The sequence below is a fragment of the Lagenorhynchus albirostris genome, chromosome 5 (genome assembly GCF_949774975.1).
Source record: "Lagenorhynchus albirostris chromosome 5, mLagAlb1.1, whole genome shotgun sequence".
Lineage (NCBI taxonomy): Eukaryota > Metazoa > Chordata > Mammalia > Artiodactyla > Delphinidae > Lagenorhynchus > Lagenorhynchus albirostris.
In genome coordinates, this window is record NC_083099.1 from 51432465 (window position 1) to 51450979 (window position 18515).

Genomic DNA, 18515 nt, shown 5'->3' on the forward strand with positions numbered 1-18515 from the left:
GGAGTGTTCCTCCCTCTTCTATATTTTGGAAGAGTTTGAGAAGGATAGGTATTATCTCTTCTATAATTGTTTGATAGAATTCGCCTGTGAAGCCGTCTGGTCCTGGGCTTTTGTTTGTTGCAAGATTTTTAATCACAGTTTTATTTTCAGTGCTTGTGATTTGTCTGTTCATATTTTCTATTTCTTCCTGGTTCAGTCTCGGAAGGTTGTGCACTTCTAAGAATTTGTCCATTTCTTCCAGGTTGTCCATTTTATTGGCATATATTTGCTTGTAGTAACCTCTCATGATCCTTTGTATTTCTGCAGTGTCAGTTGTTGCTTCTCCTTTTTCATTTCTAATTCTGTTGATTTGAGTCTTCTCCCTTTTTTGCTTGATGAGTCTGGCTGTGGTTTATCAATTTTGTTTATCTTTTCAAAGAACAAGCTTTTAGTTTTATTGATCTTTGCTCTCGTTTCCTTCATTTGTTTTTCATTTATTTCTGATCTGATCTTTATGATTTCTTTCCTTCTGCTAACTTTGGGGTTTTTTTGTTCTTCTTTCTCTAATTGCTTTAGGTGTAAGGTTAGGTTGTTTATTTGAGGTGTTTCTTGTTTCTTAAGGTAGGGATTGTATTGCTATAAACTTCCCTCTTGGGACTGCTTTTGCTGCATCCCATATGTTTGGGTTCGTTGTGTTTTCATTGTCATTTGTTTCTAGGTATTTTTTGATTTCCTCTTTGATTTCTTCAGTGATCTCTTGGTTATTAAGTAGCGTTGTTTAGCCTCCATGTGTTTGTATTTCTTACAGACTTTTTCCTGTAATTGATACCTAGACTTATAGCATTGTGGTCAGAAAAGATACTTGATAGGATTTCAGTTTTCTTCAATTTACCAAGGCTTGATTTGTGACCCAAGAGGTGATCTATCCTGGAGAATGTTCCATGAGCACTTGAGAAGAATGTGTATTCTGTTGATTTTGGATGGAATGTCCTATAAATATCAATTAAGTCCATCTTGTTTAATGTATCACTTAAAGCTTCTGTTTCTTTATTTATTTTCATTTTGGATGATCTGTCCATTGGTGAAAGTGGGGTGTTAAAGTCCCCTACTATGATTGTGTTACTGTTGATTTCCCCTTTTATGGCTGTTAGTATCTGCCTTATGTATTGAGGTGCTCCTATGTTGGGTGCATAAATACTTAAAATTGTTATATCTTCTTCTTGGATTGATCCCTTGATCATTATGTAGTGTCCTTCTTTGTCTCTTGTAATAGTCTTTGTTTTAAAGTCTGTTTTCTCTGATACGAGAATTGCTACTCCAGCTTTCTTTTGATTTCCATTTGCATGGAATATCTTTTTCCATCCCCTCACTTTCTGTCTGTATGTGTCCCTAGGTCTGAAGTGGGTCTCTTGTAGAAAGGATATATATGGGTCTTGTTTTTGTATCCATTCAGCCAATCTATGTCTTTTGGTTGGAGCATTTAATCCATTTATATTTAACGTAGTTATCAATATGTATGTTCCTGTTACTATTTTCTTAATTGTTTTGGGTTTAGTATTGTAGGTCTTTTCCTTCTTTTGTGTTTCCTGCCTAGAGAAGTTCCTTTAGCATTTCTTGTAAAGCTGGTTTGATGGTGCTCAGTTCTCTTAGTTTTTTTTTTTGTCTGTAACGGTTTTAATTTCTCCATCAAATCTGAATGAGATCTTTGCTGGGTAGAGTAATCTTGGTTGTAGGTTTTTCTCCTTCATCACTTTAAATATGTCCTGCCACTCCCTTCTGGCTTGCAGAGTTTCTGCTGAAAGATCAGCTGTTAACCTTATGGGGATTCCCTTGTGTGTTATTTGTTGTTTTTCCCTTGCTGCTTTTAATATTTATTCTTTGTATTTAATTTTTGATAGTTTGATTAATATGTGTCTTGGCGTGTTTCTCCTTGGATTTAATCCTGTGTGGAACTCTCTGTGCTTCCTGGACTTGATTAACTATTTCCTTTCCCATATTAGGGAAGTTTTCAGCTATAATCTCTTCAAATATTTTCTCAGTCCCTTTCTTTTTCTCTTCTTCTTCTGGGACCCCTATAATTCGAATGTTGCGTTCAATGTTGTCCCAGAGTTCTATGAGACTGTCCTTAATTCTTTTCATTCTTTTTTCTTTATTCTGCTCTGCAGTAGTTATTTCCACTATTTTGTCTTCCAGGTCACTTATCCGTTCTTCTGCCTAAGTTATTCTGCTATTGATCCCTTCTAGAGAATTTTAAATTTCATTTATTGTGTTGTTTATCACTGTTTGTTTGCTCTTTAGTTCTTCTAGGTCCTTGTTAAACGTTTCTTGTATTTTCTCTTCTATTTCTAAGATTTTGGATCATCCTTACTATCATTATTCTGTATTCTTTTTCAGGTAGACTGCCTACTTCCTCTTCATTTGTTAGGTCTGGTGGGTTTTTGCCTTGCTCCTTCATCTGCAGTTTCTCTTTCTTCTCATTTTGTTTAACTTACTGTGTTTGGGGTCTCCTTTTCGCAGGTTTCAGGTTCGTAGTTTCCGTTGTTTTTGTGTGTGTCCCTAGTGGGTAAGGTTGGTTCAGTGGGTTGTGTAGGCTTCCTGGTGGAGGGGACTAGTGCCTGTGTTCTGGTAGATGAGGCTGGATCTTGTCTTTCTGGTGGGCAGGTCCACGTCTGGTGGTGTGTTTTGGGGTGTCTGTGGCCTTATTATTATCTTAGGCAGCCTCTGTGCTACTGGATGGGGTTGTGTTCCTGTCTTGCTAGTTGTCTGGCATAGGGTGTCCAGCACTGTAGCTTGCTGGTCGTTGAGTGGAGCTGGGTCTTGATGTTGAGATGGAGATCTCTGGGAGATTTTCGCTGTTTGATATTACGTGGAGCTGGGAGGTCTCTTGTGAACCAATGTCCTGAACTTGGCTCTGCCATCTCAGTGGCACAGCCCTGACGCCTGGCTGGAGCACCAAGAGCCTGTCCTCCACACGGCTCGGAATAAAAGGGAGAAAAGAAAGAAAGAAAGGAAAGGAAGGAAGGAAGGAGGGAGGGAGGGAGGGAGGGAGGAGGGAGAAGATAAAACGAAATAAAATAAAAGAGTAAAGTAAAATTAAAAATTTATTAAAATAAAAAATAATTATTAAGAAAAAAAGTTTTAAAGTAATTAAAAAAAATAACGGACAGACAGAGCCCTAGGATAAATGGTAAAAGTGAAGGTATACTGGGAAAATCACACACAGAAGCATACATATACACAGTCACAAGAAGAGAAAAAGGGAAAAAAAAATATATATACTGTTGCTCCCGAAGTCCACCTCCTCAATTTGGAATGATTCATTGTCTATTCAGGTATTCCGCAGATGCAGGGTACATCACGTTGATTGTGGAGATTTAATCCACTGCTCCTGAGGCTGCTGGGAGAGATTTCCCTTTCTCTTCTTTGTTCGCACAGCTCCTGGGGTTCAGGTTTGGATTTGGACACGCCTCTGCATATAGGTCGCCAGAGGACGTCAGTTCTTCCCTCAGACAGGACGGGGTTAAAGGAGCAGCTGATTCGGAGGCTGTGGCTCACTCAGGCCGGGGGGAGGGAGGGGTTCGGATGCGGGCGAGCCTGCGGCGGCAGAGGCCATCTTGATGTTGCACCAGTGAGGCGCGCCGTGCGTTCTCCTGGGGAAGTTGTCCCTGGATCCCGGGACCCTGGCAGTGGCGGGCTGCACAGGCGCCCAGGAGGGGAGGTGTGGATAGTGCCCTATGCTCGCAGACAGGCTTCTTGGTGGCTGCAGCAGCAGCCTTAGCATCTCGTGCCTGTCTCTGGGTTCCACGCTGATAGCCACGGCTTGCACCCGTCTCTGGAGCTCCTTTAAGCAGCAGTCTTAATCCCTTCTCCTCGCGCACCAGGAAACAAAGAGGGAAGAAAAAGTCTCTTGCCTCTTTGGCAGCTCCAGACCTTTTCCCGGACTCCCTCCCGGCTAGCCGTGGTGCACTGACCCCCTGAAGGCTGTGTTCACGCCGCCAACCCCAGTCCTCTCCCTGCGCTCCGGCCTCAGCTCCCAGCCCCGCGCGCCCCGGCGGGTGAGCAGACAAGCCTCTCGGGCTGGTGAGTGCCGGTCAGCCCTGATCCTCTGTGCGGGAATCTCTCCGCTTTGCCCTCCGCACTCCTTTGCTGTGCTCTCCTCCGTGGCTCCGAAGCTCCCTGCCTCCACTACCCACAGTCTCCACCCACAAGGTGTGTGGAAACCTTTCCTCCTTCACAGCTTCCCCACTGGTGCAAGTCCCGTCCCTATTTTTTTGTCTCTTTTTTTTCTTTTGCTCTACCCAGGTACGGGGGGGAGTTTCTTGCCTTTTGGGAGGTCTAAGGTCTTCTGCCAGCGTTCAGTAGGTGTTCTGTAGGAGTTGTTCCACATGCAGATGAATTTCTGATGTATTTGTGGGGAGGAAGGTGATCTCAGCGTCTTACTCTTCTGCCATCTTGAACCTCCTCCCCTGCTTGTAGATTTTTTGATGATGCCTATTCTAACTGGTGTGAGGTGATACCTCACTGTAGTTTTGATTTTCATTTCTCTAATACTTAGTGATGTTGAGCAGCTTTTCATGTGCTTCTTGGCCATCTGTACGTCTTCTTTGGAGAAACGTCTGTTTAGGTCTTCTGTCCATTTTTGGATTGGGTTGTTTCTTTAATATTGAGTGCAAGAGGTGTTTATATATATTGGAGATTAATCGTTTGTCCATTGATTGGTTTGCAAATATTTTCTCCCATTCTAAGGGTTGTCTTTTCCTCTTGTTTATGGTTTCCTTTGCTGTGCAAAAGCTTTAAAGTTTCATTAAGTCCCATTTGTTTCTTTTTATTTCCATTACTCTAGGAGGTGGATCAAAAAATATCTTGCTGTGATTTATGTCAAAGAGTGTTCTTCTTACGTTTTCCTCTAAGAGTTTTATAGTGTCTGGTCTTACATTTAGGTCTATAATCAATTTTAACTTTATTTTTGTGTATGCTGTTAGGGAGTGTTCTAACTTCATTCTTTTACATGTAGCTGTCCAGTTTTCCCAGCACCGCTTATTGAAGAGACCTACTGTTCTCCATTGTATATCCTTGCCTCCTTTGTCATAGATTAGTTGACCATAGGTACGTGGGTGTATCTCTGGGCTTTCTATCTTGTTCCATTTATCTATGTTTCTGTTTATGTTCCAGTACCATATTGTCTTGATTACTGTAGCTTTTTAGTATAGTCTGAAGTCAGGGAGTCTGATTCCTCTAGCTCCTTTTTTTTTCCTCAAGACTGCTTTGGCTATTTGGGGTCTTTTGTGTCTCCATACAAATTTTAAGATTTTTTGTTCTAGTTCTGTAAAAAATGCAATTGGTGATTCGACACGGATTGAATTGAATCTGTAGATTGCTTTGGGTAGTATAGTCATTTTCACAGTATTGATTCTTCCAATCCAATAACATGGTGTATCTCTCCATCTGTTTGTTTCATCTTTAATTTCTTTCATCAGTGTCTTATAGTTTTCTGCATACAGGTCTTTTGTCTCCCTAGGTATGTTTATTCCTAGGTATTTTATTCTTTTTGTTGCAATGGTAAACGGAGATGTTTCCTTAATTTCTCTTTCAGATTTTTCATCATTAGTGTATAGGAATGCAAGAGATTTCTGTGCATTAATTTTGTATCCTGCAACTTTACCAAATTCATTGATTAGCTCTAGTAGTTTTCTGGTGGCAGCTTTAGGATTCTATGTATAGTATCATGTCATCTGCAAACAGTGACAGTTTGACTTCTTTTTTTCCAATTTGTATTCCTTTTATTTCTTTTTCTTCTCTGATATCTGTGGCTAGGACCTCCAAAACTATGTTCAATAAGAGTGGTGAGAGTGGACATCTTTGTCTTGTTCTTGATCTTAGAGGAAATGCTTTCAGTTTTTCACCATTGAGAATGATGTTGGCTGTGGGTTTGTCGTATATGGCCTTTATTATGTTGAGGTAGGTTTCCTCTGTGCCCAGTTTCTGGAGATTTTTTTATCATAAATTGGTGTTGAATTTTGTCGAAAGCTTTTTCTTCATCTATTGAGATGATCATATGGTTTTTATTCTTCAGTTTGTTAATATGGTGTATCACATTGATTGATTGGCATATATTGAAGAATCCTTGCATCCCTGGGATAAATCCCATTTGATCATGGTGTATGATCCTTTTAATGTGTCGTTGGATTCTGTTTGCTAGTATTTTGTTGAGGAATTTTGCATCTATATTCATCAGTGATATTGGTCTGTAATTTTCTTTTTTTTGTAGTATCTTTGTCTGGTTTTGGTATCAGGGTGATGGTGGCCTCATAGAATGAGTTTGGGAGTGTTCCTTCCTCTCTGATTTTTTGGAAGAGTTTGAGAAGGATGGTGTTAGCTCTTCTCTAAATGTTTGATAGCATTCACCTGTGAAGTCATCTGGTCCTGGACTTTTGTTTGTTGGAAGATTTTTAATCACAGTTTTATTTTCATTACTTGTGATTGGTCTGTTCATATTTTCTATTTCTTCCTGGTTCAGTCTTGTGAGGTTATATACCTTTCTAAGAATTTGTCCATTTCTTCCAGGTTGTCCATTTTATTGGCATAGAGTTGCTTGTAGTCTCTCAGGATGCTTTGTATTTCTGTGGTGTCTGTTGCAACTTCTCCTTTTTCATTTCTAATTTTATTGATTTGAGTCTTCTCCTCCTTTTTCTTGATGAGTCTGGCTAAAGGTTTATCAATTTTGTTTATCTTCTTAAAGAACCAGCTTTTAGTTTTATTAATCTTTGCTATTGTTTTCTTTGTTTCCATTTCATTTATTTCTGCTCTGATCTTTATGATTTCTTTTCTTCTGCTAACTTGTGGTTTTGTTTGTTTTTCTTTCTCTAGTTCCTTTAGGTGAAAGTTTAGATTGTTTATTTGAGATGTTTGTTGTTTCTTGAGGTAGGATTGTATTGCTATAAACTTCCCTCTTAGAACTGCTTTTGCTGCATCCCGTACCTTTTGGATCATCGTGTTTTCATTGTCATTTGTCTCTAAGTATTTTTTGATTTCCTCTTTGATTTCTTCAGGGATCGCTTGGTTATTTAGTAACATGTTGTTTAGCTTCTGTGTCTTTGTGTTTTTTCCCATTTCTTTTCCCTGTAATTGATTTCTAATCTCATAGTGTTGTGGTCAGAAAAGATGCTTGATATGATTTCAGTTTTCTTAACTTTACTGAGGCTTGATTTGTGACCCAAGATGTGATCTGTCCTGGAGAATGTTCCATGCGCAGTTGAGAAGAAGGTGTAATCTGCTGTTTTTGGATGGAATGTCCTATAAATATCAATTCAATCTATCTGGCCTACTGTGTTATTTAAAGCTTTTGTTTCCTTATTAATTTTCTGTCTGGATGGTCTGTCCATTGGTGTAAGTGAGGTGTTAAAGTCCTCCACTATTGTGTTACTGTCGATTTCCTCTTTTATAGCTGTTAGCAGTTGCATTATGTATTGAGGTGCTCCTATGTTGGGTGCATATATTTATAATTGTTATATCTTCTTCTTGGACTGATCCGTTGATCATTTTGTAGTGTCCTTCCTTGTCTCATGTAACATTCTTTATTTTAAAGTCTATTTTATCCGATACAAGTATTGCTGCTCCAGCTTTCTTTTGATTTGCATTTGTATGGAATATCTTTTTCCATCCCCTCAGTTTCAGTCTGTATGTGTCCCTAGGTCTGAAGTGGATCTCTTGTAGACAGCATATATATGGGTCTTGTTTTTGTATCCATTTAGCAAGCCTGTGTCTTTTGGTTGGAGCATTTAATCCATTCACATTTAAGGTTATTATTGATATGTATGTTCCTATTACCATTTTCTTAATCGTTTTGGGTTTGTTTTTGTAGGTTCCTTTCTTCTCTTGTGTTTCCCATTTAGATAAGTTCATTTAGCATTTGTTGTAGATCTGGTTTGGTGGTGCTGAATTCTCTTAGCTTTTGCTTGTCTGTAAAGCTTTTGATTTCTTCATCAAATCTGAATGAGATCCTTGCAGGGTAGAGTAATCTTGGTTGTAGGTTTTTCCGTTTTATCACTTTAAGTATATCATGCCACTCCCTTCTGGCTTGTAGAGTTTCTGCTGAGAAATCAGCTGTTAACCTTATGGGAGTTCCCTTGTATGTTATTTGTCGTTTTTCTCTTGCTGCTTTCAGTAATTTTTGTTTGTCTTTAATTTTTGCCAATTTCATTACTATGTGTCTCGCCGTGTTTCTCCTTGGGTTTATCCTGTATGGGACTCTCTGTGCTTCCTGGACTTGGATGGCTCTTTCCTTTCCCATGTTAGGCAAGTTTTCAACTATAATCTCTTCAGATATTTTCTCGGGTTCTTTCTCTCTCTCTTCTCCTTTTTGGACCCCTATAACGCGAATGTTCTTGCATTTAATGTTGTCCCAGTGGTCTCTTAGGCTGTCTTCATTTCTTTTCATTCTTTTTTCTTTATTCTCTTTTGCAGCAGTGAATTCCATTATTCTGTTTTCCAGGTCACTTATCCGTTCTTCTGCCTCAGTTTTTCTGCTATTGATTCCTTTTAGTGTATTTTTCATTTCAAATCTTGTATTGTTCATCTCTGTTTGTTTGTTCTTTAATTCTTCTAGGTCTTTGTTAAACATTTTTTGCATCTTCTTGATATTTGCCTCCATTCTTTTTCCGAGGTCCTGGATCATCTTCACTATCATTATTTTGAATTCTTTTTCTGGAAGGTTGCCTATCTCCACTTCATTTAGTTGCTTTTGTGGGGTTTTGTCTTGTTCCTTCATCTGGTACATAGCCTTCTGCATTTTCATCTTGTCTGTCTTTCTTTGAATGTGCTTTTTGTTCCTCAGGCTGCAGGATTGTAGTTCTTGCTTCTGCTGTCTGCCCTCTGGTGGATGAGGCTCTCTAAGAGGCTTGTGCAATTTTCCTGATGGGAGGGACTGGTGGTGGATATAGCTGGGTGTTGCTCTGGTGGGCAGAGCCCAGTAAAACTTTAATTCACTTGCCTGCTGATGGGTGGGGCTGTGTCCTCTCCCTGTTGGTTGGTTGGTCTGAGAAGACCCAACACTGGAGCCTACCCCGGCTTTTTGGTGGGGCTAATGGCAGACTGTGTGAGGGCTCATGCCAAGGAGTACCTCCCAGAAGTTCTGCTGCCAGTGTCCTTGTCCTCATGGAGAGACAGAGCCACCCCCCGCCTCTGCAGGAGACCCCCCAATACTAGCAGGTAGGTCTGGTTCAGTCTCCTGTGGGGCCACTGCTCCTTCCCCTGGGTCCCTAAGCACACACTACTTTGTGTGTACCCTCCAAGAGTGGAGTCTCTGTTTCCCCCAGTCCTGTCGAAGTCTTGCAGTCAAATCCCCCTAGCCTTTAAAGTCTGATTTTCTAGGAATTCCTTCTCCCGTTGCCAGACCCCCAGGTTCGGAAGCCTGACGTGGGGCTCAGAACCTTCATTCCAGTGGGTGGACTTGTGTGGAATAAGTGTTCTCCAGTTTGTGGGTCACCCACCCAGCAGTTATTGGATTTGATTTTAATATGAATGTGCCCCTCATACCATCTCAGTATGGCTTTTCCTTTGTCTTTGGATGTGGGGTATCTCTTTTGGTGTGTTCCAGTGTCTTCCTGTCGATGATTGTTCAGCTGTTAGTTGTGATTCCAGTGTTCTCACAAGAGGGAGTGAGAGCACGTCCTTCTATTCTGCCATCTTGAACCAATCTGTCCAGTAAATATATTTCTTGAGCACTTATTCTGTGTCAGATCTTGCCCTTACAGAGCCTAGATTAAAGGAGAGTCAGACACAAAAATAATTCCTTAGTTAATTAATTGCAATTGTAAATTTTAGGAAGGAGTAGAGTTTTGTTTGTTTGTTTTTTGAGGACACATATTACAAGACCTGGCCTGTCCTGAGAGTCAAATACCACTTCTTAATCTGGCAAGGATGAATGGGCGTTAGCTGGTTGAGGAAGGAATAAGGTGGGCAGAGATGAAGGAGTGCAGAGAGCATTGCAGACAGAGGGAACAGTATGCTTGATGGTTTTGAGGCAGGGAGGAACAAGGCTTGCTCTAAGAACTATAAGATGAATGTGACACTGACATCCTTCCAGTTTCTAGAAATATACAGTCATTATTTTAATAGTGTTAATGTTGCACATGTTAATTTTTTTTTAAATTTCAACAGGTAAAATTTAATACTTATTCATGATTTTTTAAATACATGTATGTTTTGATGAGGATTATTAAAACACACACAAACACACACAAACACACACACCTAGCATCACACTTAATGGTAAAACTGATGCTTTCCCGCTGACAGCCATGGTCACAATGGTCATGAACAAGAGAAGAATGTCTTCTATTCAACATTGTCCTTGAGATCTTAATCAGTTTTTTTTTTAATTTATTTATTTTTGGCTGCGTTGGGTCTTTGTTGCTGTGCGCAGGCTTTTGATAGTTGCGGCGAGCAGGGGCTACTCTTTGTTGCGGTGCGCAGGCTTCTCATTGCGGCGGCTTCTCTTGTTGCGGAGCATGAGCTGTAGGCGTGTGGGCTTCAGTAGTTGTGGCTCACGGGCTCTAGAGCGCAGGCTCAGTAGTTGTGGCACATGGGCTTAGTTGCTCCGCAAAATGTAGGGTCTTCCCAGACCAGGGCTCGAACCTATGTCCCCTGCACTGGCAGGCGGATTCTTAATGACTGCGCCACCAGGGAAGTCCCTCTTGGGAGAGGTACTGAATAGGAGGGGCAAGGGTCTTGTAGGGTGCTGAGAATAATTTACATTTGATTGTGTTGTGAGTATACGAATGTATACGTTTCTATAAGTTCTTCAAGCTCCATTCTTCTGATCTGTGGACCCCACCAAAGAACCCAGGTAGCGCACCTGGTAATTTTTAACTACAGTTTTTTAAGCTTTTTTATGTCCTTTAATTTATATTTATATATAAATTAGTGATTTTTTTTTTAACTTTTGTTATCTAAAGGAACTAAATGAGATTAGAACTTAAAACTGAGGTTCTTAAAAGAACATACTTTGCCATGGCATCCGTGGTTTAGTCTTTCGGAAGTTGTCTTCTGATAACTAAATATCTATGTTATATGACTAAAACACTGACATTTAGGTAATAGATTCAAAAATTTGTGTGTGTGATGGGTCTTATTTGTAATATTTATTTTATACTGTTCATTGTTATTTCCAGGTTCTATACACGCTTTTTTTTCCCCAAAAAACATTTTTCTTATAAATTGCTTTCTATTGTTACACAGTAGAGTCAGGTCAGTAATAGATACTTGGGAATGGTATGCAACAGTGTTAGGTCAGAAACTCATTTCTCTTTCAATTTTCCTTTGTAAGTTATAGTTCCTGGTTCTTTTTCTTCTTTAATTGTTGTTTCTGGTTTAGTGAAAGAAAAAAAGGAATTGTCTGAAAGAAAAGGTATCTTAACATTGGTTTTTTTTTTTTTTTTTTAGTTATATAGCATAAGCAACACAGGAGAATTCACTTAGCTAAATTCAAATGCATGAACTTACCCCTCTCAAATTTGAACCATTTCTAAGATATATCCTAAGTTTTGTGTTTATACAAGATTCTGTGCCACATACTTCTTATCTAGTACATAAATTTAGGTAATGAAACCGTTGAAGAGTATTAAATTGAAATTACTGTGTTATTTTGGCAGGTTATTCTCGTTCAAGTTAATCCAGGTGAGACTTTTACAATAAGAGCGGAGGATGGAACGCTTCAGTGCATTCAAGGTAAGGAAGTTCTTTGTAAGCCTTCTAATCAAAGAAGTTTTCCTTTATTTATTATTTTATAGAAGTAGAGTTTATCTCTGAGTCTGCATGTGATTTTCTAGAAGTTAAATTTATCTTGGATTTTTTGGGTTTTTTTGTTTTTGCTTTTATTAGGGGTTCCTTAATGCTGATATGGGCCTGTGATATATGAGTGACAAAGTTAAATATCTTGAGTATTCTATTGACTTTTAAGTGAATTAAATAAACTTGGGAAAGCTTGCATTGTTTTCATGTATTATGGAACTTGGTAGTCCTGAAAAATGCAGAGATTTTTAAGAGAGCTTAAAATTCCAGATGAGAACAGCAAGTACTTTTTCAAATTAGGTAAAAGTTTCAAATACATATTGTGATGCTATCCAAATGATTTTTTTAGGGGTAAAAATATGTATTAAATATCTATTATTTATTACTGAGTAACAAATTACTTAAATTTAGTAGCTTAAAACAGTTCTTGTCTACAGTTTCTGTGGGTCAGGAATTTAGGCACAGCTTAGCTGTGTCCTATGGCTCTGGGCCTCTCGAAATGCTAAAATCCAGGTGTGGGCTAGATAGAGCTGCAGTCACTGTAAGGCATGTCAGAGTGTCAGTCTGTTTCCAGGCTCGCCTGAGTGGTTGTTGGCAGGATTTAGGTTTTTTTTGTGGGCTAGTGGCAGGCGGCTTCCCTCTGTTCCTTGCTAAGTGGCCTCTCCATGGGGATGCTTACATTATGGCAGCTTCATCGGAGCAGGGACTAAAGGGCCAGAGGGAGTGGTATGTCCAGCCCACTCCAGAAAGGGGATTACACAGAGTATGAATACCAGCAGCCAACTTTTCGAAAGCGGCCCACCACCGTCCACCCTCGGCCCTGAGTAATTCATGTCTCTCCCGTATGCAAGATACGCCCTCCTAAGATCTCCAAAACTCTTATTCCAGTACAACATCAGCTCAGAGTCCAGAGTCTTGTTACCTAAATAAGCTCCAGGAGTAGGTGAGGCTCCTTGGGTGTAGTTCTTTAAGTACCGCTCCTAGGGCATTTCAGTTAATTTCTAGTTTGTGTAATACCGGTGCCTCTTCTCTGTAGTTCACTAAGGAAAGAAAGACGCTTAGGTACTCTGATCCCTATGGGGTTCTGTGTAGGAAGATCAATCCAGATATGGAGTTAGTGTACAAATACTGGAGTTAGTGTACAAATACTGCTGTGGTGGAGGGCACTTTTTGACAGCTCTTTTTGGCAGTGATTGGGATTATGGGGCAAATGGTAAATTGGCCTGTAATTGAGTTCAATACTAGGTTATTGATTAGACTGGAATCTGACCAGAGGTCTTACTTTAATACTTGGGCTTGCTCACCAATATATAAAGAAAATGAAGGGAAATGCCCTTTAGTTTTAGTTTTCCATAATGAGCTGCATGGAAAAAGTTGATCTTCGTATTGTTTTGCATAATAGCAGAGTGTGCTGCTGTGTCGTTTCATTACTTGTTTTTGTAACTATAAGAACAAAAATTTAGGAAAACAATTAAAACTCATTAGGCTAGAATCCTAGTGAGTTTTAATTGCAGTTAATCTGAAATGATTTAACCATTTTATTAATGGTTTTTTTCTGATCGCATTCATTGTGTCCCTGAAATTGATCTTGGTGTTCTAAACCATTTAAAAACCAAACCTAGTCTTCAGTGATAGATCACACAAAGGAACTTCAGGTAAAAGAAGAGAGAAAAATATTTTAAAATAGTATGGGTTACAGAAGCTTCTACCTACTTGTAGAACTGTAACATACTATCAACAAATAAAACCCCAAGATTCACTCTGTATCTTAAAAAAAAAAAATCACACTAGTAAAACTAGATGAAAAGTTATTTTACCTACATAGAATGAAGCTGGTGTTTCCAGTTCAGTAAGAAAATAGGTGAGCTTCTGGTCATGGTAACATTGGAAGCTTATGCTTTGGCTAGAAGACTGTGTCCCTCTACAGCTGAGTATGTGTAATAGAGTCTATAAAAGCAAATTGCTGAATGGATCAACATATATAAAATCCACTTTTTCATGCCACCTGCTTTTACTTTTGGTGTCTGAAGAGTGTGTGTGTGTGTGTTCATCTAGTTAGCCTCTTCCTCACTTTTTGTGGGTCCAATTCGTAACTGGCATACTCTGCAGGGAATTTAGCAAGTATATTGCTCTGTCCACAATGGAAGCTTTGTATTTATTCATGATGGTACTTGGAGATAAGTGACACTAACACCCCTTTCAGTGATTTAAAAAAATGCCATTCACTAAAGAGGAATTGTAGAGCCATTTATCTTTGGCTTACTGAGCCTTCCTATTCTTTGTTCTCTTCTGAACACCCAGCTACTGTGGTTATCTTTATTTGGACATGTTGGTACCTGGCCCAACTAATTGAAATGACACAGGACAGGATGAGGGTGACCTGGAACCCCAAGTGGTTTGCTAGGGCTTGGGAGGCCCTGGGACAACAGGATCAACTGCAGGAACTGGAAGGAACCCCAGTCCAGACCCATTGTTGGCCACTCATGCATAACTGGCAGCCACTCAGCCCAGGTGCTCTCATCCCCCCCTTCATCTGAGTTCCAGTGTGAGTTAATGAATGCTTCACTCCAGGTAGGCAGAGCATATCAACATAGAATGTGGGAATAGGCAATATGTTTATAAATTCCAGCACAAGTTGTTATTATCCTTTCACTGTGATTAACATCCCTATCATTGCTAATATTTATTCAACTCTTAGCCTTATGCATTCTCTCATTGAATGGGTATGACAGATACACATGAGGAAGCTTGAGACCTGTAGAGGCTAATTCACACATCTAAAGTCATATAGTGCAGCTACATATAAAAGAATGAAATTAGAACACTCCCTAACACCATACACAAAAATAAACTCAAAATGGATTAAAGACCTAAATGTAAGGCCAGACACTATAAACTCTTAGAGGAAAACATAGGCTGAACACTCTATGACGTAAATCACAGCAAGATCCTTTTTGACCCACCTCCTAGAGAAATGGAAATAAAAACAAAAATAAACAAGTGGGACCTAATGAAACTTAAAAGCTTTTGCACAGCAAAGGAAACCATAAACAAGATGAAAAGACAACCCTCAGAATGGGAGAAAATATTTGCAAATGAAGCAACTGACAAAGGATTAATCTCCAAAATTTATAAGCAGCTCATGCAGCTCAATATCAAAAAAACAAAAAACCCAATCCAAAAATGGGCAGAAGACCTAAATAGACATTTCTCCAAAGAAGATATATAGATTGCCAACAAACACATGAAAGAATGCTCAACATCACTAATCGCTAGAGAAATGCAAATCAAAACTACAATGAGGTATCACCTCACACTGGTCAGAATGGCCATCACCAAAAAATCTACAAACAATAAGTGCTGGAGAGGGTGTGGAGAAAAGGGAACCAACCCTCTTGCACTGTTGGTGGGAATGTAAATTGATACAGCCACTATGTAGAACAGTATGGAGGTTCCTTAAAAAACTAAAAGTAGAATTACCATATGACCCAGCAATCCCACTGTTGGGCATATACCTGGAGAAAAGCATAATTCAAAAGAGTCATGTACCACAATGTTCATTGCAGCTCTGTTTACAATAGCCAGGACATGGAAGCAACCTAAGTGTCCATTGACAGATGAATGGGTAAAGAAGATGTGGCACATATATACAATGGAATATTACTCAGCCATAAAAAGAAATGAAATTGAGTCATTTGTAGTGAGGTGGATGGACCTAGAGTCTGTCATGCAGAGTGAAGTAAGTCAGAAAGAAAAAAACAAATACCGTATGCTAACATATATATGGAATCTAAAAAAATAAATGGTTATGAAGAACCTGGGAGCAGGACAGGAATAAAGACGCAGACGTACAGAATGGACTCCAGGACATGGGGAGGGGGAAGGGTAAGCTGGGACAAAGTGAGAGAGTGGCATGGACATATATACAACTACCAAATGTAAAACAGATAGCTAGTGGGAAGCAGCCGCATAGCACAGGGAGATCAGCTCCATGCTCTGTGACCACCTAGAGGGGTGAGATTGGGAGGGTGGGAGGGAGATGCAAGAGGGAGGAGATATGGGGATATATGTAAATGTATAGCTGATTCACTTTGTTATAAAGCTGAAACTAACACACCATTGTAAAGCAATTATACACCAATAAAGATGTTAAAAAACATAATAAAGTCATCTAGTGAGAAACAGCAGAGCTCTTTATTGCCTTGCTCCGTGGCTTTACGTCAGGGAATCATGAACTCAAATCGACTCCATTTTCTTGGGCACGTGACAAGAGCAAGATGGGTTCCTATTCCTGGAGTAACAGGATTCTGGGAAGGATGCTAGGTGAGTACTCAGGTGACCAGAATGAGATAGGAATGGTTTGCAGAGCAAAAGTGGATGGTGGAAACTGGGTCTTTGGAATAAGACAGGTACCCTGTTAACAGAAGTGGGAGCAGGATAGTTCGATACAGGGAGTATTGATTTAGAAGTCCTTAAATTATCTCTGTCCAGAGTCAGGATTGGGCCCAGAGTTGGGCTGAGCTTCTAGGTGGGACTTCCAGCTTCAGTTGCTGGAAGAGGAGGGGTACAATGGTAGAGGACTGGTTAGGAAAGGATCTGAAATTGAGTCATATTGTAATGGAAACTTTTAAAAGAAGCATTTGTATTTAAAGTTAAGAGAATGGAGCTCTAGTTGTGCTTTTTCAACACCAGCCGGCAGATGGGGAGGTGTTTTTTCGGCGGGGAAGGGGAGTGCGCCTTCCGGGAAAGTTTGAAGTCATTCCCATTGCTTACACCGTGGTTGAAACTGTCAGCTTGATAGCTTTGCTATTGCAGCACTAGCCAGCATGGTAAGAATTGCTGGGGGGTGGGGTTAGGGGGAGGGAGTGGAGCTGGTTGCAGGCCTTCCTGGAAACTTTGAAATTACACCCTATGAGGTCAACCTCCTCTGCTTGTAGTCGAATTTGTCAGCCTTATAATTTTCTCTATAGGACATTTATGACATCACTAGAAAGACCCCAGAAGCTCATTGTGGTGCCATGAAAAGGCAGTCTGGAAATTCAGAGCACATCAGTGTAAAGCGTATGGTTACTCTGGGGAAAAAACAAGAGTTTGTTTTCATGGGAATGTCCTTGGTGATAAAGGAAGAAAAACACAGGAAACATACAATATGCTGTGAAAGCAGATTCATTTCTAATGGAATATTTCTCAATATTTCCATGAAACATGAATCATAGGTCTTGAAGGGGCCACAGAAGGTCATAGTTTATTCTTACTTGGAGGCAGCACTATACCTATGGCATCCTAGACAAAAGATTTTTCTTTCCTAGGCCAGGTGAAAGTGTATAAGGAGCTAATTGTAAGGGAAAAAAGAATCTTAGCAATCAATATGAATTTTTTCCTTTGGTGAAATTCAGGAATTAATAGAGGGCAGCTGCAGGTCTCTCCCATTATTTTCATATCCTTGTCTGGGCTGAGGTGCTGGCAGTGCAGCCTTCCTTCCTGTCCATGCATGCCATCTTTTTATCTGGGCCATTTCTCTGCTCCCTGTAAAACCCTTCAGCCAAAACAAATACCACACTTCCTTTAAGCTCTAGGCTCTCTCCTTCGGCAGGGGTCCCCCCCTTCCCCCCGGACCATTTCAGTCCATTCTGACCTTTCTCTGCGTTCCTGGAGGAGCAGGTAGAGGTAGCACTGCATGTAACTATCTGGTTATATGTGTAAACCTTTCCTTAGCCCTTGAGTTAGACTGTGAGTCCAGTTGTGACAGGAAACAGTGTATCCTCCACCCTACCTACCTCCAGCCACACAGCCTGACAATAATTACTGACTACTAGGCCCTTGACTAGCTCTGGCATTACATCCGATGTGATGATTTTTCTTTTAACTTTTACTATTGTGCCGGGAACTTGAAGATATTTAGTTAAGTGCTTTTAGGGGCCTTTAAAATCTCTATAGAATAACTTTCAAATTTCAAATCACATTATAATTAAAGCTTATCAGTTTCCTTTAAAAAAAAATGTGGAAGTCTAAAGAACTTTCATATTAACCAGTAGTAATGCTGCAGTTTTTGTCTTTCAAGACTTATATTTCACATCATGAGCCTGAAGAAAACAGGTGAATGTCCTGGTGATAACAGCAAACAACAGGTTGAAGTGAAATGCTTGGGAATCACCATTATTCTAATAAAGAATAATATTTAAAGATATCTGATTCTTAATGTTTCTTGTCCAGAATAATCTAGACATCTTTAAAAAGATTATTTACTCGGCTCATTTGTGGTAAGTGAGTAGAGACCTTGAAATGACAGCAGAATGTATGGCAGGAGGGAAACTTGAGGAGAGCCTTACTCTGAGATGGCTGTAGTTTGGGTCTGTCAGAGTGTGAGACTTTCTCCCTCTCCTGCTTACTCTCCTTAAGCCTTCTTCAGCTCCGTGTCTAAGTCCCCCTGCCCCACTGAGTGTGGGAACCGTATCATTGATGAACAGCATGCTCTGCTCACAGGCCCCTGTGAATGACACCATTTAGAGCCGTTACACATTTTTGAATCTCCTCGTTTGTCTCCCACCCCACTCCCTGCCATATTCAGACTCCAGACTGTCACTGGGACCTTAAAGTTACTTTTTTTTCTCACTTGGTACTTTAAGTGCATTTATTAGACTTGGTTGGCACATTAAAACACCAACCTGTCATTCTTTCTAAGAATTTTATGACAGATCCTATGGACTCTCTTTGTCTCTTGCTTTGTTGATTGAGAAATGACTTGA

General features: G+C 39.9%; 1 protein-coding gene across 1 annotated transcript in view; it reads left to right on the forward strand.

Annotated features, from left to right (window-relative positions):
* The window catches only part of FNDC3B (fibronectin type III domain containing 3B), a 357916-nt gene that overhangs the window by 92787 nt on the left and 246614 nt on the right, over positions 1-18515 (forward strand). Inside the window, exon 3 of the mRNA XM_060150005.1 lies at positions 11631-11706. Coding sequence (XP_060005988.1) covers positions 11631-11706 — 76 coding nt within the window. The remainder of the gene's footprint in view (positions 1-11630; positions 11707-18515) is intronic.